The sequence below is a fragment of the Protobothrops mucrosquamatus genome, unplaced genomic scaffold (genome assembly GCF_001527695.2).
Source record: "Protobothrops mucrosquamatus isolate PMUCROS unplaced genomic scaffold, P.Mucros_1.0 scaffold2337, whole genome shotgun sequence".
NCBI lineage: Eukaryota > Metazoa > Chordata > Lepidosauria > Squamata > Viperidae > Protobothrops > Protobothrops mucrosquamatus.
The window spans coordinates 36,556-61,360 of NW_015388419.1; the positions used below are offsets into that span (position 1 = coordinate 36,556).

At 35.0% G+C, this 24,805-nt stretch overlaps 1 protein-coding gene across 1 annotated transcript in view; it reads left to right on the top strand.

Annotated features, from left to right (window-relative positions):
* The window catches only part of LOC107295437 (low-density lipoprotein receptor-related protein 1B-like), a gene marked incomplete at its 5' end in the record, with an annotated part of 50,351 nt that extends 35,761 nt beyond the window's left edge, over positions 1-14,590 (top strand). The window contains 5 exons of the mRNA XM_015824749.1: positions 7,249-7,325; positions 8,313-8,403; positions 9,652-9,790; positions 10,607-10,705; positions 14,450-14,590. Coding sequence (XP_015680235.1) covers positions 7,249-7,325; positions 8,313-8,403; positions 9,652-9,790; positions 10,607-10,705; positions 14,450-14,590 — 547 coding nt within the window. The remainder of the gene's footprint in view (positions 1-7,248; positions 7,326-8,312; positions 8,404-9,651; positions 9,791-10,606; positions 10,706-14,449) is intronic.
* Positions 14,591-24,805: the final 10,215 nt, after the last annotated feature.

Below are 24,805 nucleotides of genomic sequence, written 5' to 3' on the forward strand. Positions count from 1 at the left end.
TTGTTTATTACAAATTATTCAAGAATGAAGGACTGCAACATGTGCTTCCATGAGAACAGATTATATTTGCCTTCATTGGGCAGGATCATAATTCTAATATGGGTGCAGTGACTGCATGTGGAATTATTAGCTTCCCTTCTTTGTTTTGGATAATAACCTGATAAATTGGGGCACTATTAAGTATAGAATGTCAGTGTATTCAATTGGTCAGAAACCTGAATCAATTCAGAATTTAGGTAACATTCAGCCATGGGTGTTTGAAGGCTAGAGATAGTCCTTAATCTCTCCTGGCCAGTAATTATCAGGCACTGCAAAGCGCCTGCTTGCTGTCTGCCATAATAGAAGAGGGATCAACTTGATTCTGTTGAATCCTGTGCCAGTTCTATGTTTCCCAAGCTATCAGTAAGATTTAATGAACACTAATAGTGTGGACTTAACATGATCAGTGGAGCATATTTGCTTATTGTTCTTTTTATCAGCTATGTATTTGCATTTAAAAGATATTCAGCAAAAAAAAGGTAGAATATTTATTTATTTAGCTGTATTTTACTGAAATTCTGCAGATGCTCTGTGGGGTTTAAAAATCAGCGCTGTGACCAGAAAGTGAACCCTTGTGATTACTACTGTCAGAATGAGGGAATTTGCACTTTAACTGCGTTTAATGAACCGAGATGCAAGTAGGTTTAACCTTCCACTTAATGCTGCACATTTTGTGATATCATTTCAGGCCACAGTTCATTGGTTCAGATCATGTACATCCATATCATCTCGCAACTTTTTCTTAATCTCAGGATTCATTTGTGTAATAAAATGTAGTTGTTTGAAATCTTGCTAATGACTATATTAAAAGATACAACATTGGATGTAACATTGCCTTATTATTAAGACAAAAATATTATACTACTATATAATGGAAGGATATAACATCAGGACCTTTAGAAAATAACCCTTTTCTATAAACAATGTTTATAGAAAAGGCAAATTATATACAAATTCATCATACACCATTCTAAAACCCGACATTCTAATTCTAGAATATGCTAGTTAATAAAACAAGTAGACAATTTGTCAGCTGTTGAAGTGATAAATATCTTTGTGAATGTAATAAGAAAATAATTTTAAAAAGCAATTATCACAATAACAGCAAATTATCAGAGCTTTCTTAATCTTTTCATTATCTAGAATTTATTTACCATTGTATGTGTGTTTCAGGAAGAAATAGGTTTCCTATATATCAATGTTCCTCAGGAAATTACATTCATCTTGATTAATTTTCCATATTTTTTTATAAATCATAGCTTTAGGTTGGTTGAATAAAATTCATACTTAGTTTTTTCTAACAGAACATAATCAGATACAGAATTCACATTCTATTGAGTTTAAGTTTACTTAACTATAAGCTTTTAGCCAATAAATATAAATGAGAGATGATTCCAAGTTCATGACATCAAAATTAGTCCTGTACTGGGCTCCAGACCAATTGTCTAACTGAAAGCTTACCTCCATGCAGTTTGTTAAGTTTTCTCATTGCTATCAGCATGAAAATTTACGTTTGCTTAAGCCAATCCATCTTCTTGCTATCTTTAAAATGTGGCAGATACTATATGAAAAAACTCCCATACAGAATCATATCCCATGTAATGGGAATTGATCCATTATCAGTTTTCAAATACATCATTACTTCTAGCAACAGTCAGTCTAGATCATTAGCCAAACTAACAGTTTCATGTTAGCCATTTAAGTTGCCAGTCATTTCCAATTTTTTTCCCAGTCTTTCCATGTTTCTCTAAAAATCCTCCTTTGCCTTGCCTTGCCTTGCCTTGCCTTGCCTTGCCTTGCCTTGCCTTGCCTTGCCTTGCCTTGCCTTGCCTTGCCTCTCTTCTCCTCTCCTCCCTGTGTTCAAGAGGCCTCAATGACTCTCAGAGAGCTAATGACCCACCTTCAAACTGCTAACAACCAGATAACTGCAAGGAATATATATCCTTCCAGTCCCTAGCATTCAGTCAGAACTGAGAATGCTTCTTAGATGAAAAGCAAAACATCTTCAAGAAAAAGCAAAGAAAGTTCAGTTGCCTGTTGAAAAGCACCTTTGGAACAACCATGACTTGGATGACTAAGAATCTCCTCAGACATATAGGAACAGTGCTGAAACCCTGAGGATTTCCATTCCTGCAGCACCATGCAGAATTTCCTCTCCATGCACAATGTGGAGTGGAAATCCTTTGGTAGGCTGCAGGAACATTTAAATGTCAAAGGCCTGCCTTCTGAAGGATTTGATCAGGAAGCCGAATACTCATGCTTTTTCTATTTTTATGATGCAGTTTGCATTTCGACCAAACTCTTTTATAGTATGTTTATTGTGGAAGAACTACTACGTGAAAGGCAGAATGGGGAATTTGCTTCTGTCAGCTCCTTTGCATGTACCTGATTTATTACATCGTTTGAGAATAGTAAATTAGCTCACATTGTAATTTGACATGTATTAATTTATTAAACGTATATCTGTGCTACTACAATGAGACTGTGCAGCTTAACATTTAGACATATAGACAAAATTTTGTGTAAACATAAAGATGAGATTTAAGATAATACTGATATATACTAATTATGTAAAATATAGAGATTTATTTTAATTTTGTGCTTGAATTTATTAAATAATTATTTACAATCTTTATATTTGTAAGTAGCCTACATTTAGGTTTCCTACAAAATGTGGTTGAGAGCTATAGAATATGGCTTGTAAGGCCTTCTCTTCTATCTCTACTATGTTCTGCATGGGGCTGTCCTTGAGGACCATCCAGAAGCTGCAACTGGCTCAGGATGCAGTGGGACATGCAATTTTGGGTGTTAGCACAGTTCACCTTGAGAAATAGTTTCTTATCGTTGCCTTATTTAATTTATGATGGATTCTCAAGAACAGACTTTGGTTTATTAGTCATCACTCTATTTAAGTATTGAAACATGGGGACCAAACATCAGTATTTTGTAGATTAGATATCTTTTCATGCTCTTACCAAGTTAGTAATAAATTTTATAAATTTAAGTACATATGGGCTGATTGATATGTCGTCAAGTCATTGTCAGCTCTTAGTGGCTACATAAATAAAATTTCTCCATGATAATCTTGGTCTTTCATGTTTTCCAAAACTGCATTCATTGCCATTGTAACTGAATCCATTCACCTTGCTGCTGGTTGTCATCCTCTTCTTTTTTCTTCCACTTCCCCTAGCTTTAGAACATTCTCAAGAGAGCTACAGTAGGTCTTCACATAATGTAGAATAATTTGAACCTGCTCCTGGTCATTTGTGTCTGTAGTGAGAACTATGGGTGGCTTTGTTTAATATATAATATATAATTTATAGTTTATTTTTAATATTATCTTTCAATAATAATTTGTATTTTTAAAACAATATAATATAGATAGATAGATAGATAGATAGATAGATAGATAGATAGATAGATAGATAGATAGATAGATATTCAGACAGACAGAGAGACAGACATTTTGCCAACTGATAAAAAGGTAAAATCTCCTTTAAGTCAATTAAATTCCTAGTCATTACATGGAATATCCATGCTGTTTTCCTGATAGCAATAGAGAAAAAAGTCTGCTATTACTATCTTCTGGTTGTTGCTATTGTTGTTTTCAATTTCCCCATTTTGAGATTTTCTAATTGCCTCCTATTCAAGTAGTAATCAAGCCTGATCCCACTTCACATTTTAAGATCACCCAGATCAGCTGTGTATTGCCAACTGATATACTATAACTGAAATAGAGACTTTGCAGTTTAAATATGTTGAGATAGTTGGATTTTATTTGGCAACATGCCTGCTATAAGATATGCTCAGGGCTTTTTTTTCTCATAGAACGCCCAGAACGGAGTTCCGGCACCTTTTTTGGATGGAACTTTGTAGGGTAGGCAAGGCGGGTTGTATGACATGTGTGAGTTCCGACACCTTTTTTTTTTTTTTTTTAGGAAAAAAGCACTGGATATGCTTAATGTATTATGTTAGAGATAACTTTTTGAACAAACAAAAATGAAATCAGGTTCTTAACATGTTTTAATGCTTAATTGATTGGCATTGTTTACAGCAGGGGTGTCAAACTGCCGGCCTGCAGGCCAGATGCGTCATGCCAAAACCACATCCACCCCAGCTCCGGCAATGGAGAAAAAGTCACGATATGTCGCAACACGTCACGTGACATTGCGAGTTTGACACCCCTGGTTTACAGTATGCTGAGAAAAGGCTAACTGTCTAGAACATTACATTTTATAATGCATCATTACAACTAAAACAAGTTACCGTGAGAAAATGCATTAATCAATTAGTTCATTTAATTGTATTAGAGCAAAAGTAAATTTAATAGTGTTAGAGCAAAAGTAATGACCGTGTTGTAGATTTTGTTTTCCTTCCTAAACTGAGCAAGAAATAAAATTAATATGTTAATGATGATAAAAACCACAGATAGATACAATCATACTATATAGTAATTAGCAGTGGCAATTTCTACAAAAAGCTACATAGTGATCACCTTTTATTATCTTATTAAGAAAAACTAGCTTATCTTTGAAAAGATAATATGGTCATGTTAAAAAGAATTACTTTTTTAATGCCATTCTTTGAGACTATAGTAAGCAGATGGCAAGCTTGTCTAATAGGGACAGTTCTATACTTTCATACTGTGAAGTTAATACAACCTTATTTTTGTAATAAAAGCGTTTCCATATATTCATTAGTCACACCTGCCAATGTGTTTATTATCATGTGAATGTTTCTCTCTTTCTGTATACATACATACATATATACATACATACATACATATGTACATGCATACACACAAACACACATACATACATGCCATAATAAATGTTCCTACAGTCCAGAATCTAGGAAAAAATCTTATTGAGTATGACATTTCTTATGAGAATATTATTTTGGCAAATACACATCACAATGTAAGCAGTCACTTTGAGCATATTTTTCATTTATTTTGATAGTTGTTTCATAGCCTGTAAATCCTTTCCCTCCCCTCTCACACATACTTTTAGTTTTTTCCCTCCCCACTTTCTGCCATTAAGGCAGATTGTTTTTTCCTATAAAATAATTTGAGATATTCTCTTGTCATTGAAGATAAGAGTGTTATTAAACAAAGTTGTTCCATGACATTATTTTGTTGTTTTGTTTTGCATAAAATGGACCTTTTACTTAAAGGTTATGTATTACATATCATACTATATAAAAGCCTTAGAAGAAAATCTGGGTAAAATGAGTTTTAATTTACATGTGTATTTAAACTGGAAAAATTATATGAAGGTTCTTCTCCTTTGTATACATAACATGTTAGAAGGGACATTTTTTTCTAGAGTTGTATAATATTCTTAAAGAATTAATGTTCAAAATTGTGGTGTTTCATGCATATTTTAAATGAAAAATTGATTATAGATGTCAGTAGCTGTCAACTCTTAGCAACCACAAATTTTCTCCATAAAAGTGAGAAAATGTACATCACTAATTATATTGTATATTATTTCTTACATATCAATAGTGACCTATTTGAAGATTTTAAAAAATTAGTAATAGCAATCAAATTTTATCTCAAAGATTATGAATTAAAGGAATTAGATTGTATTTGAAGTTTTAGAATGAACCTGAATGATTGTGACGCATCAGCACAACATTTCTATCATCTCATTAGGAATATAGGAAATTGCTTTCAACCAGTCCAGCTATTTGTGATTATCCCTCACTCCTGATGACTTAATCCTTTTAACAGTGTTAAACAATGCATGCAAAGGCAATAGTTTGCCACTCAATTAACTGAAGACATTTCAGACCTTTATTTGCATGGGTTATAATTAATGGGAGTGAAGACAAACAAAAAGATTTGAAGAAAGAAGTTATTTAATGGTAATGCTAGATACTTTTCTCAGTAAGCATCATTTTAGAAAAAGCAAAGAGGGGGTGCAGATTGTAAGCAGGTGCTGCTTTACAGCTTTTAATAAAAGAATATATTAAAAATAAATGATAGGTCGCCCCGTCTTGGAGACTCCTGATATTTACCTAGATCAACAGGAGACAACCTTCTTAAGATGGAAGCTTGGCTTATTGCAGAGGTAGTCAACCTTGGCTCTTTTATGACTCGTGGACTTCAACTCCCAGAATTCCTGAGCCAGCTAAGCTGGCTCAGGAATTCTGGGAATTGAAGTCCACGAGTCATAAAAGAGCCAAGGTTGACTACCCCTGGCTTATCGGGTATCCAGAGATAATCTCGGGGGAGGGGAACCCCTATGCTGAAACGACTGCAAAAACAAAAGCATGTTATAAGCCCAGAAAAAAAGAGAAAGCATAAGAAAAACAGGCTATATTCTAATTTACAGGGGTATAAGAGGAAAGGGAGATAAAATACAGTCAGGCTTTCAGGATTTATTACCATAGTCTATGTAAATAAAGTATAGTTCCAATCTAAGTAATGGAGTCTGTTTATTGATCTGGCCTACCTCGAACCGCTGACAACACGAAAGATCCTTCTGTGTGGCTCCCAGCCTTTGGAATGCAATCCCTCAGGATATCTGTTTGGCTCTCATTTCTAAGTATTTAGGGAAATGATAACATCACCTCTTTTGCCAAACACGTATTTGCTAACTACTTTAATAATTGATTTGATGTTTAGTTTAGTTGCGTTTTTAATATTTTATACTGCATTTTTTAGTCACTGCAAGCCCTCTTGGTAGAATATAAAGAATAACTGAGTATAAATGCAACAATAATAAAATTTTAATCAAAGTATTCAATAAATTAAAAACTAGGACTAGGTTATGTTAAATGACACAAGATGTTCATTTCAGGATAGTATGATCGAAATTTGTCATTTAATAAGCCTTTTAATTTTTATTTTCAAATTACAAAAGCAAGACCGAAGTAATTGTTACTATTATAATCCAGACTATAAATAAAATCTGTTTTGATCAACTATTAAATGAAGCTAAATTCATTTTAAATTTGATCATATTATAAAACCCAGCTATTACTTATTTAGCTAACTCTGATTACTTCTGTTTTGAAATATAGAACCATCTACTAACACTTTATAATGGCTTGTACTTAAATTTTGTTTAATTTTATGGTAATTAATCAGAGAATGTTTATTATTAAATGTTATGTCTACAATATATCTGTTTACCATAAAGTGAGTATAATAGTTGATGTTTTTGATCTAAATTAGTGTATTATCTTTATTTATTTTAGATGCCCTACAAACTGGTCAGGTACACAGTGTGAAAGGCCAGCTCCTAAGAGCAGCAAATCTGATAATATCAGCACAAGTAAGTTGTTTTTCATTAATAATACCAGCATTTTAAGCTATTTTTTTAATTGTAGGCAGTATATGTAAAATTGCGGAGCTCGCCGTCTTCACAGTTTCTGCACTTATGCAGAACATATGGAGAGAGAAAAGGAATAAAGGCTCAAAACTCATTTAACAACTGTCTCACTTAGCAACAGAAGTGCTGGGCTCAATTGTGGCTATAAGTCCAGGACTACCTGTAAGTCTTTTGTATAATTTCAGGTATCAAAGGAAAAATACGTTTTCCAATGCATGGGAGTGCTCATGTACAGTAGCACTATCTACAGTTTCTTAAACAGATATATCTTTTCTTGGGACAGTACTGCTTATTGGGAAGAGATGTACTTGATTTAAGTAATTGCAAACAGATATTACGTGAGGGTCCCTGTATCCGCAGAAGCACCTTTTTGCCTTTAAATGCAAAGTGCTGCCCTGCCTAGTTTATTAACTTTCAAGAGCCAACTAAGAGTTATTTTAGATTATAAATCAAAATACATTCTATGCTTGACAGTTGGGATATTTTATTCTCTATCTATCCTGTTGTAAAACTGATATAGTGTCATGACCGCTTCTACTCGGGAGCCTTTTGCTCTGCTATGGCAAACTAATGAAACAGAAATAGAATATTCATTGACAGATTTATTGACAGAGGTAGGGTGATGAGAAGATTGTCAGGTATAAACACAATGAATTTGATTTATTTAGTACTTATTGAAATGGGCGTGGCCCATTAGAAATAGTAGGTAGGAAAACTATGGCAACAGTACAATAAAGTAATGTAATATATTGAGACCTGGTATGTCATACAACTCTTCAGATAATGTGTAGTATTTAATGCAATTACTGATCTGTTTGTTAAAATGTGATATGAGCTTTACTAATCTTTGTTTGATTATGTATTTCTCAAAGTTAGCTTTCCTAGTTTTAGCTTCATAGTCATCAGAGGTATTTCAATTATTTCTTGTAGGAAGTATTGCAATCATTGTTCCTCTGGTCCTCTTGGTGACCTTGATTACTACTTTGGTAATAGGTTTGCTTCTCTGTAAAAGAAAACGAAGGTAAGTATTATTATTGTTATTACTGTTATTGTTGTTGTTGTTGTTGTTATTATTATTATTATTATTATTATTATTATTATTATTACTATCATGATCATGATGATGATGATGATGATGATGATGCCTCTGCTAAATTTTTGGCAAAAATCCTTTCATAGATATGGCAAAGAAGTTCCCCAAAATTGGCACCTGCCTTATGGAAATCATTTTCCCTGAAGTGAGATTGTCTCCATCCCTGTTAATTTTCTGTAACTCCCTCAAAATTTTGTTCTATCATCAGGCCTGGAAATGCCAAAGGAATAGTGAGTTTCTGAACTAGCTCCATTGCTTTTAATATACATTGCCATCTCCCTGTTTTTTAAAATCATATTAAAAATCATATTTAACTGTGTCAACAGTTTTTATATTGCTGTTTTACAGTCTTTTTTAACTGTGTGCCGCCCAGAGTTATGTTTTGTGAGATGGGCAGCAATATAAATATGAAGGATCGGTGGGTGGGTGGATAGATAGATGGATATCATGCTCAACTCAAAGGAAAATTTGTTTTACTTTATATTACTAACTGGAAAAAATATCTTCCCTTTATAGATCTTTGAGGCAGCAGGAACATAAAGCATAGTTTGTCTGCAAGGAAAAATATTACATTGGCAAAAGTTATGGACAGAGATTAAACAGAGGGGTTTTTTTTAAAAAAAAGAAAAGTATTTTGTTAAGTTTGAATTTGATACGGCAGTTAGACATCTAATGGATACATCAAACAGGCAGTTGAAAATAGAAAGAAATGAGGCATCATCCTTATAAAGGGAGTTACGAAATCCATGAAATGGAGTGATGTTACTCAGGGAAATATGTGAAATAGAAGAAAAAAAACCAAGTTCTTAAAAAGCAAACTCCTAGGCCAGGGGAAAGCAACCGTGGCTCTTTTATGACTTGTGGACTTCAACTCCCAGAATTCCTGAGCCAGCATGGCTGACTCAGGAATTCTGGGAGTTGAAGTCCATGAGTCATAAAATAGCCAAGGTTGCCTACCCCTGCCCTAGGCACTGCCATTGAGAAAGGGAATGCCAAGGGACAATTTTCTGGCAGTGTTATCCTTGAATGAGCACTTGTATATAAGTGGCATGTAAATATCTGCATTTCCCCCCACGATATAGTCTTTCAGACACAGTTTGGGAGTTTTTAGGAGAATATTTTAACATGTGATATTTTACACAGGTTTATTTTCTATTTTCCTCGCATGTATTATAGGACAAAAACCATCCGACGACAACCAATAATAAATGGAGGACTCAATGTAGAAATTGGAAACCCATCATACAACATGTATGAAGTGGGGCATAATCACAGTGAGAGGAGTCTTTCAGAGTTCACATTAAATCCAGAAAAGGTAAATGAAATATCTGCTACTTTGCTTCCTCAGTCGTGCTCCGTAGCAATGAACTACTGAGCTGGAATGAGATCCAAAACTGCCTGTGCATGAATGGAAGGAATATTTCAGTAAGGGGCGAATCTATGATCCAGCAGAGGCTTTTAGTGATCCAGCAGAATAACAGAGTTGTAAAGGAGCTTGGTGGTCTTCTATTCTAACCCCCTACTCAAGCTGGACACCCTGTATCATTATAGATAAGTGGCTGTCCAGTCTCTTTTTAAAACCCTCCAGTGATGGAGCACCCACAGCTTCTGAAGGCAAGCCATTCCATGGCTCCATTCATGGCTGAACAAGAGCAAGACATTATACTAGCAAAAGGCATCCCTCAAATCCTACCAATGGTGCTGCTTCAGGGGGTTGGGGGAGTAGAGAGAGGCCTTCTCACTTTTCCAAATAATAATCACCTCTATGAATTCCTGAAAGGAAGGCCTTCACTTATATAAAGTCTATGTTACCCCATTCCAAAACAGTACCTGAGTAATGGATTGTTTTTGATATGATAGTATTTTTTTAACTAGTCAAGTATAGACAGTATACTGTATTTATTTTCTTCTTCACAAAATGAAAATTAACTTGATGCCAATATGTTTCTGAATGAATATGTATAAATATAATCCTGAATCTAAGAAACAGTTGTTGTTTTTTTACTATAAGGGGAAAAAGTTGTAACATGTATTTTCGCTCACTAAGTGCTCACTCATTTCAGGATTGAGGGGGAGATGTATTATTTTTAAATCAGAAAATAAACTTCAAAACATGCTTTATTCAATGCAGGGCAGATACATAGGGGGAGGTCCCACAGTCTTCAAGCTCCCCCACACGGCACCACCCATCTACTTAAACTCTGATCTGAAAGGACCTCTAACAGCAGGGGTGAGAAACAGTCATTCATTTTCCATGTCATTCTATCACAGTGCTCTTCCAACAGTAACAAATGTTTCTCTGCTTTCCCACAGATAAAACACATCCCACTTATATGTGAGAAATTTTGACGAAATAATGATTTTTTCCTATTAACTAGGTCTACTACATTTAGGCAGCAGAAATCTAGTTAACTAAATTTCTGTTAGAATTTAGAAGCCATCTTGATTTTTTTGCAGCCCAGATATGATACCCCTATTATTTTACAAAAAAAAAACAAACTTGTGTACTCAACTTACACATTAATTATATTCCCATAATTAACATCACACCTATTTTGTTCCTCAAAAGGCAACAAGAATATGCCATGACACACCCAGTTTATAGTCTGGTGATACTTTGCTCTGCAGGTTTAGTAATTTATGGTAGTTTATATAATCTTCTCCCAGAGTCAAAACATACAAATGATACTATATTGGAAGGTTTGAGCTGAATTTAGTTTCATATAGTTTTTTGTTTTTCATTTCTTAACAGAAAGGTTCTTCCTTCAGGGTAAACAATGTGTCAAAACTTAGTTCTGAAAAGATATCAGAACTGTGTAAGATGAAAAGAAGAAAAGAACAGAACTCTTTCTTCTTCAGGTTCTCCATCTCTACCCATTTTCCCATCTGAACGATAAAACAATGTTGGCTCCACGGATGCTATAGAATTCCCAGTTTTGTGATGGACAATTCTCCAGAATACCCCTTTTTGGATTCTGACTTTGTCTAAGACTAGAGAAGGACTGCTTCAGTCTTTTTCTTAAGATGCAAGAACACATATTACAGTGGCAGGACTCTCTTCCATTTTAGTTTCAGGGAAAGAAATACAAAAAGTCTTTGGACTCCTTGGATGTTCTCCAAGGGATGACATGATGGCAGTCCAAAAGCATTTGAACCTTATATGTTCCTAAATATGTGCTTAGTTTTGATAGAATTTCATGCGCACAGTATATGCAATTCAAAAAAGATAGATGCACTCAAATCACATTCAAAGTATGTTTTAAAATAAAGCAATGAAACATTAATGCTGTCAGTTTACTATTTGCATCCATTATCTCTAAATAATGTATTGAAAATCTTTGAACTGTTTTAAATATGAGTGATATTGTTATTAATCATCCTCGTTGGCAAAGATGCATATATTTATATACATCATTTGTCATGTGTATTACATGATTTCTGTAACTGAAAATCATTTTACGTGTATTTAATTCTGCAAAATGACTCTTCGTAAAAAATGCTGGGAAATTGTTTTACAAAATAAAGAGTGGGTGATCAGAATAATGTAAGGCACTTTGTTATGGTTTTCTGCTGAGCTTCTCTGACCATCAGTTATTGTATTCTAGCCAATTTTATACTGTATGACACCCATTAAGGATGCATCTTAATTCTGTAAATATTTAATAGCAGTTACTCTTTAGTATGGATGCTTGGAAAAGTAGGCCTGGTTATATATGGCAATAATGACAATAATTGGGTTTGAAGACTGAAAATGTGAATTCAGTCATGAATCATGCTATGAATCTTTCCAACATATCTCTCAGTAGGCTTAAAAGCAGGGTGACCTTTGTTTATCTCAGTGTTTGAATCATGCTCTCTCTCTTAAGTTCACCAGAAAAGTGAACTCACACAATAGAGAATATGAAGCAATTTGTGCCAGACCTGTAGTCTGAAATTCTGGCTAGGTTTATAACTGAAAAAAGAGCACATCCGCAAAATGTTTTTCAGAAGCCAGTTCATTTATTTGGACAGGTGACATTTTAAAATATCTTAATTTTTCTGGTTTCAGATTTTAGGTGGGCATACAACAGAATTATTTCAACTATACACTTAGCTAGATCCTTTTGAACAGTACACTTAGAGAGGTGTACAATAGACTCAGTGGTGGGATTCAGCCAGTTTGTGCCACTTCGGCAGAACCGGTAGCTAATTTTTTGTTGCCCAGGCCCAGAATGGACTTCTGGAAGCGACATCCACACAGAGAACCGGTTGTTCACATATTTGAATCCCACCAGTGAATAGACCACTAGACCATGGGTAAGCAACCTCGGCTCTTTTATGACTCATGGACTTCAACTCCCAGAATTCCTGAGTCAGCTATGCTGACTCAGGAATTCTGGGAGTTGAAGTCCATGAGTCATAAAAGAGCCGAGGTTGCCTACCCCTGCACTAGACAATAAAATAAGGGCAGACAAATAGTTAAACTGGGCCAGACCAAAAGCCATCATTTTTTTCCATTTTGTTCTTGGCTGCCAATTTTATCACAACAAGAAGTCTAAATTAGAATAGGAATATAGTAATTTTTGTTTTCCATCAACTTGTATATATTGCCTGTGTATCTGTAGGTGAGATGTGGCTATCAGAACCAATACTTATGCGCCACAAAATTATTGTCCACAGAAACAAGCATTTTAGAGCAAAATGCAACATTTCATAAATTAAATATAAACTCACATCTTTCATGCTCTTCACCATGAAGCCCTTTGTTGCCCCTGAAAATCCATTCCAGAAGGCTGAAGTCGTAAGTTTCGAAGGTGCAATAAACAGGGTAAATTACTTCATATTAGGCAGAGGACGGTTGTAGCACTCACATTAAATTCTTGAATTTACAGTTTCCCTTCTCACTGCAGTATAGTTGCACAGTCTATAAGTTCTATTGATCCCCCAAACATGAATTTTTAGTGGTATTCAAGCCGAAGGGAGATACAGGCAAGGAGAAAGTTTAATTATTCAAGCTCTTTGCACAATATTGGATTTTACCAACATAAATCAAATAAAAATTGCTTTTCCATCTGCTCTTTGCATCACCACTCGGCCCTTTCATGCACATTGCCCTGAATACTGCTTTTCTGCTATACTTCTAACAATAGCCTTCTTGTAAGGGAAAAGCTCCATCTGAGCATCTGTTTTATGTGCCCTTGTAAGTCTAAATGCACTAAGTGCATGGTCTTTAAAACTTTGCACATAATATGTATGGGTAGAAATATACACATTAGTCCAAAGATAGTCAGAACATATCTGCTCATGTTACTTGCTTCTGTCTCTCTATTTTATTTAAAAATAGTTTGATGATACAACTGCTAATTCCAGATTAAGCTAAAAATAGAATTTGCTCTAAAATAAGTACCTTGGAAGTCAAACCATTATTATTTTGGCTCGGTAAAGTGTAAATATTGTCCCTTATGTTTTAATAGGCTGTTTCAAGCTTCAATCAACATTTGGATTAGGGAAGGGAATCCATCTAGATCCTTCCCCTTTTATTAATGTTAACATAGCTGGTGTTTCATTAATATCTCTGCTAGGGAATAGAATAAATTTATTCTACTTTAATCTACTTCCAGATGGGAATCCTTTGGGACTTGTCTAGCATAAACAATCATTCATGGTCCATAAAGGAAGAGTATGTCTATTGTAAAGCAAAGCATATAATCAGCTAGGACGTGTATGATATTCCTCTCCTCTGTTCCAGATAAATTTAGGTTCTCCCTTGTTGTATGTCATCACTGATATACAAAGGGTCTCAGATGAAATATTATAACAGCCCCTATTCCTTGGCTTAATAATCATCTCTTAGTGTCTTCTGATGTATTTTTATTTATTTATCAAATTTAGATAAATGTATGCATGTCATGTTCCTTTTCTGATTAGCATTTTTTTTCACTCAGGGAACTTACAGCAATCTAAAATAATAGTTAATATGTTTGTCTCTTTTCAGCCAACAAACTATTCAAATCCAGTGTATGCAAAATTATACATGGATGGGCAGAATTGCCGAAACTCCTTAGCAAGCATGGATGAAAGGAAAGAACTTCTTCCAAAGAAAATAGATATTGGCATAAGGGAGACTGTGGCATAATCCATTGTAATCTTTTGTATACTGTATAAATGTATAAAATATAAGGATTACTTTTCTATGTACCAACGGTATTATAATTGTTTTGGCATCAGCATTACCTCTGGATATTTTTTCAATTTGGTTGGTGGTTATCTGGGTCTTTCTTTTGCTGATGACTTGACTGACCATTTGTATGGTATTTTTATGAAGAAAAAAAAACTGCACTACAGTACAATTTGCAACAATGCTGCTGATATAACACACACTGAATTTGTTAAAAATTTGAAGAAATCCTTTGTAGTGTGAATATGGGCAATCTATTTTGTATGAATTTTTTCCTTTGGTTTTACTTAATCTACTGAAGACAATATCTGCACTTTTCCATTATATGGTCTGAAGGCTGTAGTACAGTGTGTGAATTCGTTTTTGTTTCAGATAGTGGAAGTATGATTGGGTTGTTTACTCTCTTCGTGCTCATTAGAAATTCACTTCAGAACCTTAAAACTATAGAGGAGCTAATTTCACAATCAAACATAACTTGCTTTTCAATTAGCTTTAGGTTGCAAAGAAGCTATGAGTACTATAGAAAACATCTAATGGTCTGCATGAGCACAGATTATTCCGTTTTGGAGATTCAGTGATTGTCCAAGCTATACTAAACATATATACCATGTAAAAATAATTCATATTTAGTAAAATCTTAGTGAACTTAGTGATATACCACTTGCAAGTGGCGAGACCTTAACAGATGTGTGAGAAGGCCTCTTCTGCAATCCTAAGAGGGCGTTACCAAGACTGCACATAGGTTTATGCATTTCTTTAATCAGTCACAGGCACACTTTGTGTATGATGAGTTTCCATATTTTGTCAGGAGAGCAAAAAGCCATAAGCACACATATGGAGAACCAGATTCTTAGGAGGAGGAGGAAAACTCAACCCTTTCAAAGAAACATTACAGCAAACAAGTCTTCATTCTTTTGTATCAATCAACACATTATTTAAAAGCAAGTGTGGATAAATTTTAAAACTTCTTCAACAAACCTCAAGCTCACATTCTCAATAATGGAGAGTGTAAAAATGTAATCAATTTCCAGCACTTTCTCTGGTATTAGCTTATTTTATGTTGTTATGAAGAATAAAAAGGAAAAAAAAACAAAATAAATACAACATTTGCCTTTTTTTAATTGTGGCAGAAAGATGTCATGCAATTTGTTTAGGATGTTAAAAGATAACCGCCCATGGAATCTTTTCTAAGCAACTTTAAGGCACAAAATATTTCTCACACTGGTATTCAAAGAACTAGAGGGCTTTTCATTCCTCCGCTACATGTTGCTGATTTTAGCTGTCATGATCTATTAATCTAACAGATTAAATACGTTTGTGGTGGCTCTATTCCCTTTGTACAAACATTGCAAAAATAACAGCTGTTTTATAAGAGAATTTTTGTTGTATTCTGTGCATGCATACTACCTATTTCTAAACTTTGCCATGTTGAGGCCTTTATTAAAAAAAAAACTTGATTCAAGTAAATACAGTGCAGTTTTGCTTGAACAATATTGTGCATATTGCAAAACTTTTCAATTTTCCAGTTTAAAACTGTTAGATTCTTAATTCCATTTTACTTGGTTAAAAGAGTCATGCCGCCTATATTTCTAGGTGTTTTATATATCTATAAAAGCATTGGCTTTCCTTTATTGAAATGATTGGACTGAGCACCTTAAATACACAAAGGTATTACATAAGCAACATAAACTAGTAACAAATAAAAATTAAATGAAGAGCATTATGCTACACTTCAGATTACGGTGAGATGTCCATTTAGTGGATTTTTCTGCAGTGGGCTTTGGGTGAAACAGATACAATTCCTGTTATATATTCATCATTTCACATCAAATGAAGGAAATGATGAAAATGATGTAGTTTGCCTGATGACACTGTAGGAGGATAGGGACCGGTTGCTGGCATGCCACGGCCTGGTATTGGTCCACGGACTGGGGGTTGGGGACCTCTGCCTTAATCTGATGTGAGGAATAAAATTCAACTCCAAGGGTGTTGGAAAACAAAACAAGTTTTATTGAAGCGTTTGCAAAGGCTGGTGGACCTTTCTACCTGCAAATAAAGGGCTACACTCAGATTAGGTCAGCATAAATCTTTATACCCTGTCCCATAGAATATGCCACATCCTTCTTTTCTAGACCCAGTTGATAAGTCCAGTCTGGTCACATGCTTTCCAACTGCCCAGTAAAATTATTAGACATTGCAGCTGTACAATTAATAATTCTCCTTTGTTTTACCTTTATCTTTCCCTTTTTATGTTTGCGGCATTCAACCAACTCAGCTCACAACAGGAGCCTGTTTGTCTAAGCTGGATGATACAAATGTTTCAACCCTGTTCCCTTGCCTATCTATACAATGTAACTAATGCCTGCTTCAAACCAAAAGTTGTGTATGTCATCACTTTAGCAAGCTTAAATACGGCTGCACTTTGGGTATATGATTATACCTTAAAATATTGGCTCTGAATAGCTTTTATAAAATATAAGTTAATCTATGTTATGAAAGATTTTAACATACATTTATTATGTACCTCACAGTGATTTTAGCCTATTTAGTCTTGCCTTGAACTTTCCACTGCTAATTACTCCATTAAACATTTAAGGGTTGAACTATATTTTTTATACAGAAAATAAAAGGTCATAATCTTTCAAAATTCACATCAGAGATATGCTACGGAGATTTGAGGTGCTTTTAAATATGCCAATTCTGTTCAATCCGAGTCTATTCTCCGGATGTGCTTGTAGACTTGGCATCCATGCAAGTGAATTCTTAAAGCCAGCAGCAGTAGACATCTGTGCTAATGTATTTCCAATTAGTCTATATTGTATCGGGAAGGACTCTTGGAATGACTTTCCTTTTAATGCATTGCAGCTCAGGAGAGGTTGTGAGTGCGGGAGCTTTTCACTGGCAAAAACTGCACATAGGCTCCTGGCTCAGGGATAGCCTCTTTTCTGACCCTGAAGATTATCTGTTCCCCTTCATCTTGCTGAGATGCTCTTCAATGTAATAAAGGATACCTCTGCATCGCCTCCAAGTAACTATTGCACCTTTTTGTTTCACAAAATTACTAGCCAAATGCCCCCAACAAGCAATTAAAAATTGGGAAGGGGTGACTAAAAATCGTGATCTTCTTTCTCAACATTTTGCAGTTGGTCAGCCATGAAGATGATGAGCGCTGCATTAGCTTCAAACTGTTTTGGAAGAACTGGAGTGGACTGGAAAGTTATTGCCTTATGGCAGTGATGGCGAACCTTTTAGAGACTGAGTGCCCAAACTGCAACCCAAAACCCACTTATGCATCGTTGGGTGCTGGGTGGGTGTGGCCCATTGGGTGGGTGTGACCCATTGGCTGGGTGTGGCCCATTGGGTGGGCGGGGCTGCGGTGGTAATGGCAGACTGGAACTAAAAAGTTCAATCAATCAATTCCAACTTTGTAAGATCTTTTTTTTTCTGTGAGAAGTTGAAATTGATTGATTGAACCTTTTTTTTTTTTTTTGTACATGGCGGCGGAGGCCTAAAGCGAAAAGGTTTTATAAAACCCAGCTGAAGGCCTAGGACTGGGGCGACGGCACGCGTGCCCACAAATAAGGCTCTGCATGCCGCTTCTGGCACCCGTGCCATAGGTTCGCCACCACTGCCTTATGGTTTTGGCAGTTTGTGGTTTTGTATAAAATGTGACTTCCCAATACATTCAAATTAATGTATTAATACAGCTATGCACATTCTTCAAAACAGAGGCTCCCCATCATAGAGAAACTGTTTCAAAGCAGCTTCTGTGAATCATTACAGCAGCTGCCATTGTTGCTTTAGAAGCTGCAATTGGCTGTTTCTAGTCACTTAGCTTCATGTTTTTCCCCAGTGTAAGAAAGTAGCTGTTCATCCACAGATGTGTGGACACGGCAAGGACAACTTCTGAAGCAGCTTCATGCCCCTGTACAAATGAGAGGCTGCTTTAATGATCTAGAAAAGAATGCTTCATACTTGCACCCATGCATTGCACAGCAATTTTTCTGCAAAAGTTGAACAGACCCAATATTTAAGGTAATCCTGCTTGTAATTTTTTAAATGAAACTTTTTTTCAGAGGTGTTCATCGTGATATCTCATTCAATAAATATTTTTCAGTGCTATCAGTTCTCATTAGTAAATAAGCATTAGATATAAAGGCTTACAAGATCTAGGATGCCAAAATCTGGAAGGTCATTAGATGGAAGAAATACACAAAACAGTAACTTTGCATCCCAGATCTACTAGCCAAAGGATAAATTACCTCCCAAGGTAATTTATCCCTCTTTATTACTAAAAACATAAAATTATTCTAATCTGAATTTTGCACCACAAGGAGAGATACAAACCTCCACAATTACCATGCTGTGAGAAATACTATACAAGTAACTAAATTTGGATTTACTAAATTTGGTCTTGTCATCCTTCAGATTTATTCAATGAAATGATTCCTTGATTTAAAAGCCCTTGGATAACATCAGACCAAATTTGTGTAGGACATGCCTAAAATCAAATTCATCATATTATGCATGCATGAAATACATAATATATGCATGCATAAAATCCCATTGTATTTACGTGTAAAATGCATAAAATATGTGTACTACCAATATATAATTTAATGGCATTCTTCTTTAACAAACTCCCCTCTCTCGTATAGTCCATTAAACTATTTATTTATCATAATAGGAAGTAGTCCAATATCTATGGTTAGAAACAATGTAGATTCTCTGATAGATATCTTAAAATATCTTAATAAATGTTTGAAAAGGCACTGCGCAACAGATTCAGTAAAACAGGAGGCTTACTCATGACAGCCAATTAATTATCACAATTGAAGGAATTCTAGACAAAGTACTTTTCGTGTTAATGTGAACTCTAATTAAAATTCATGTCTCATAAAAGTCACTTGACTCTCAATTATGATTAAGTATGCAAGGTCATTAGAACGCAATGAGAGCTGTGCCAGAAGCAGACCCCGAGTTACTCAGTGACACTTCAAAAATATTACCATGTTTTGGGAAGAATAGTGTGAGAAATACAAATTATACTTCATATCAAATGTGAAGGACTGTTGGAAACAATAATTGTCTAGCCTTTTTGCTTGTTTTAACATGGAATATGTGCTGAGTCAATGCTAAATTAAATGCAAACTTACTTCAAAATTAGTAGTAAATCCACATATCTTTTACATTAAAATTAATGATTGCCAAGTAACTTTCAAGCTAAGTTTTAATTAGCAGGCCCCACCAATTTTCAGTCTAGTTAACAATTGATAATGTTGTGCTCCTGATCTGTTGAACAAATTACTTCTATTTTAAAAGGAAAACCTCAAAGATTAAGAAAAGACTAAACTTGATATATGATAAAGGATTTTTTACCTTTACATTTAAAATAATTTCTTTTTCTAAACTATTTATGCTTGTATGTAGGCTTTTCATGGACACTTCTCCAAATACACATTGTGCATGCTTTTTTCAAGTGTAAACATTGCAAGTAATTTTTTGTAATATAGTTGACAAAGAAAAACATTTTTCCTGCATATAAATATCAGAACAAATGTTGCAATCCATATTGCAAGAACCTGAAAATGTGAAATTCATATTTACTTTGGAGCTGCAAATGAGGTACCTTTGGACCAAAATCAATCTTCTCTACCCTCCAATTCTGCTGTTTTTTTTTATTTTTTTTGTAAATATAGAACTATTGTTGGTCCTTCAACTAATTTCCACCAATGCATAATTTTAAGAATGGATTATGAGAGGATCTGCTATCACATAAGTCACTGGGCAGTGCTCAAAATACTTGGGTGAGGAACAAGCCCTACTTCTGAAGGCACATGGAGGTAGAAAGGAGTAGGTATTCCTATAGAAATTTAAATTCCAATTTCTTTGGTACTTCAAGTTGGGGTATGCAATCAGTAGAGAACTAGTTGAGGTAAAAGAGGTAAGATGTGATCTGACTAAGCTGTACCCATTAAAGTTATTGCAGATATATTTTGAACTAACTAAAACTTTTCTGAATTGTATGTTCATTTCTCATATTTAAATCATGAAAGCAAAATTTCTGGCCACTAACAACTCTATATACACAAGGAGACTTTTTATGGGGCTCCATGATTCTGTCTCTCTATTATAAATAAATAAATAAATCAGCACTATAGTTGCTGTCCCCTTTGAACTGCTGTGAAGAATGAGAATAGCAAATGTGTATCAAGACAAGTTGGGCTGCCATATACTAATTAGCTTTGATGATTGATTTATTGCCCCATCTGCCCACCATTTCGGTTCTGCACAGGCTGTGCGAAAAAATGGGCTTTTCTCTCTTTTGTAATAGAAAAGAAAGGAAATTCAAATCTCTTTCCTCTATGGCTAGCAGGGAAATACTGACTACAGGTCTCCAATACATTAAATAGTTACCTTAAAGAAAAGGAAAGTTACCTTGTCTCCTTTAATCTCCAGAAAACCAAATTCCTTCAGCATAATTAGATGTTTTTTTACAGGAATCAATTCAATTTTCTGCATTTTCACTTTTGATTTTGCAATGGAACCAAGATGATTAACAGGCAGGTTAATCTTTACATAATATTATAATTGTAACAATTAATACCTGGTAAAACTAAATTGATCTTGGCCCATATTAGATCAACCACATTGGCACGTAGGTCACCAACAAGTCTTTCAAATAATCAGAATACACTCATATGTGGGGCATAAAGTGTGAGTGCAAGATTTTTTTTTTTAATTGGAGTAGTCAAGAAGGGCGAAAAATAAGAAATATAGATGCTTGTAGATAATTATGTTCCAATCTGTATGGTGGTCTAGAAGGTATAGCTCTGCTTACAGTAGCATTTGGAAAGCATCACATTCCCCAAGTAATCTAGGCCAGTCATAAAATGTGTCCCCATGTCATACAAATCATCAATGAGGCCTGCATTGTCATGCTGTCTCACTTTTATTTATTCCATACATAGGGTCCCCATTATAGATTCATTGATAGGCTTTATATGAAATTGTCAACAACATAATTCTCCAAAGCACCTGAGGGTAGGACAAGAAACAATGGGTCAGAACAATCTTCAACAGAACACAGTCAAAACTGTAGAAATGATAGTAGATTTTAGAAGAAGCCCTTCAAATCTACCACCTCTTACAATGCTAGACAACACAGTAATAACAGTAGAGACCTACAGGTTTCTAGATTCTATAATATCTCAAGACTTAAAATGGACACCTAACATAAAAAAATGTCATCAAAGCACAACAAAGAAATCTCAGAAAGCTCAGAGCCCAAGGAGCTGCTGATACAGTTCTACAAAGGAATTATTGAGTCTGTCATTTGCCCCTCGATAACTGTCTGGTTTGGATCTGCAACCAAGCAAGACAGACCTAGACTTCAACAAATAGTTAAAACTGCAGAAAAAATAATTGCTACCAGCCTGCCTTCCATTGAGGACCTGTATACTGCATGAGCAAGAAAGAGGGCTGTGAAAATATCTACAGACCCCTCACATCCTGGCCATAAACTGTATCAACTTCTTCCCTCAAGGCAATGCTATAGGGCATTGCACACCAGAACGACTAGACACAAGGACAGTTTTTCCCCCATGCCATCACTCTGGTAAACAACTAATTCCCACAACACTGTCAAGCTATCTAGGAGTATTACTATTATCCTTCTCATCTTTCCTGTTACCTATTTCCTTATCTGCTTATGCCTATAACTTTGTTGCTTGCATCTTACGATTTATATTAATTGTTTTATTTAGTATCCTAGTATAATTTATGTTGATTGCTCATTTAGTATCCTATGATTATCACTAAGTATTGTATCTTATGATTTATGATGAGTGTATTTTATGATGATTATGATCATGATTTATCACTTGTTCCTTGTATATACACTGAGAGCTTATGCACCGGAGACAAATTCCTTGTGTGCCAAATCTCACTTGGCCAATAAAGAATTCTATTCTATTCTATTCTATTCTATTCTATTCTATTCTATTCTATTCTATTCTAGTCTAGTCTAGTCTAGTCTAGTCTAGTCTAGTCTAGTCTAGTCTAGTCTATTCAAGGCTTGTTATAGAAAGATCCAAACTGGAACTAAGGAGGAATTTCCTGTCAATGGGAACAATCAATGGAACAGCTTGCCTCCCAGAGTTGTGGGTACTACATTGCTGGAGGTTTTTTTTTAAAAAAGAGAATAGGCTAAGAAATAGAGGTTTGGATTCCAGTGCCTTTGGCAAGACAAGAGAGAATATCATCATCAAAATTACATCAGGTGAGAAACCATAGCACTTCATTTCCTTGTTTCCCCCCCCTCCAAGATAAAACAAAGTTGTCACCTAAAATTACAGCTGTTAAAGCCACTGGGGGGGGGGCTTTAACCAATAAGAGAAGGTCCATGTCTAACTATACATTTCATTTTTGGTTGCATTAGCCTTGTAGTGTAAGACCATATTGGGAAGACATCATGGTACTTGAAGTATATTCCTTAATAAACATTTGGATTTCACCCTCTGTAAAGAATGAAGGTGCTACATGCTCCCAGGTGGACTACAAAGAAAGTTGTCTCCACACTTAAAATGAAAATACTTTCAGTGTAGCAGGTATGGATAATATACTTCTAGCATAGTAAAAGGTCTGTAGGGCTATTGCTGGCTTCTGTGCATTTAGGACAATGTGCTCTCTATATCCCCAGGGCTTATCAAATGTGTGAAACAATACCCTATAAATACTGAAGATCTTAATTCAGTTCAATTAAGTTTCCAGGAATGAATTTTGGGGCACTTAGCAAAGACTAATACCACAGTTTTTGCATAGTTAATTTCAAGTGCTTAAAGTTACAGATGGATTCCGGCAGATGTTAAAACTGTGCATTCAAAATGAAATGCTCACAAAATTCGAACTAAAATTAATGATCTTTTTAGAAAAAAACATATTGAGTACACTGAATATTTAATACTTTTATTTTTAAAATGTTCAAATTCTTTGTGTTTAGATAGAGACTCACTTTCCTTGGCAGAGAGAACAAAAATTGTTTTTATTTTTGAAATGCTATTTTCCTTGCTTTTGGTCCTCAACACTTCTAGAAAGCAATTGCCGGTTTCAGCCTCACAAACAAAAGAAAAAAAATCTATCAGCACAAGAGTTCTCCTATTTCTAAAAGCAATATCCTGTTCCTGTTCTGGGTTTCCTATTCTTTAGCCAATTACTTTTTATAAGAGTACCTGTCCTCTCAAGCCATAGCTATCAAGCTTTGGTGACAAACTTGGTCAAAAGCGTTCTCAAATTCCAGCCCTTAATATTTAGTCACTCTAAATTTGTTGCAAGATAAATAGCTCATAAGGGCAAAAGCTCAAAAGGGCTGCTATCTTTTTACTCTGACTGTTCCAAGCAAAATTAAAAAGTGTGTGGAAGAAGATCAGGAAACAGGGGAAAGGGTCAAGGAAGTTTTTTGTTTTTTTTACTTGAGACACCTATAAAAGCTTCCACAGTCCTTCTTGATCTGCAATATTAGATTCAGCAGGTTACAAAGTCTTTTGTGAATTCAAGAAAAGGTTATGAGAGCTCACAAGATGATTGTATCCTAATACAAATGTCAGTACTGTATACTCCAGGCTCCAAGCATACTAAACCCTTTTCAAAACTAGTTTGACTATAAGCCCAGTACAACAGCTTACATGAACTGTAATCTTCCTAACTCAAACTCTGCCTACTTGATTTGAACTGGTTTTCTACTGGCTAAGACATCTGTTTAGCTCATATTATATAGGATGCAAAGAGTGGATATTAACAATTGGATTATATGTTTCTAAAAGTGAGGAAAGGAACTTTCCAATCTTTTCTTGGCATTTCCAATGGCAAAAGCTGATCAGCCTTTCTGCTGATATGTATAGCTACCTCAAAACACACATTTTGTGTAGAAAGTAAGCAAAATGCTTTTGATAGAAATATGCAATACTTGTTGCTAGGTCAAAGGGGAAGGATATGTATTTTAAGATCTGGAACTCTAGGGAAAAAAATTGTGAGGCTCACACAGCCTCCTGCAGTTTATTCAGTACTTGTTTCAAAGGGCTGAACTGCTCAGACCAGGTTTGGAGATGTACAAATAGTCCTCAGCTTATGACTGGTCACTTAGTGACCATTCAAAATTATAACAGACCCCCCCCC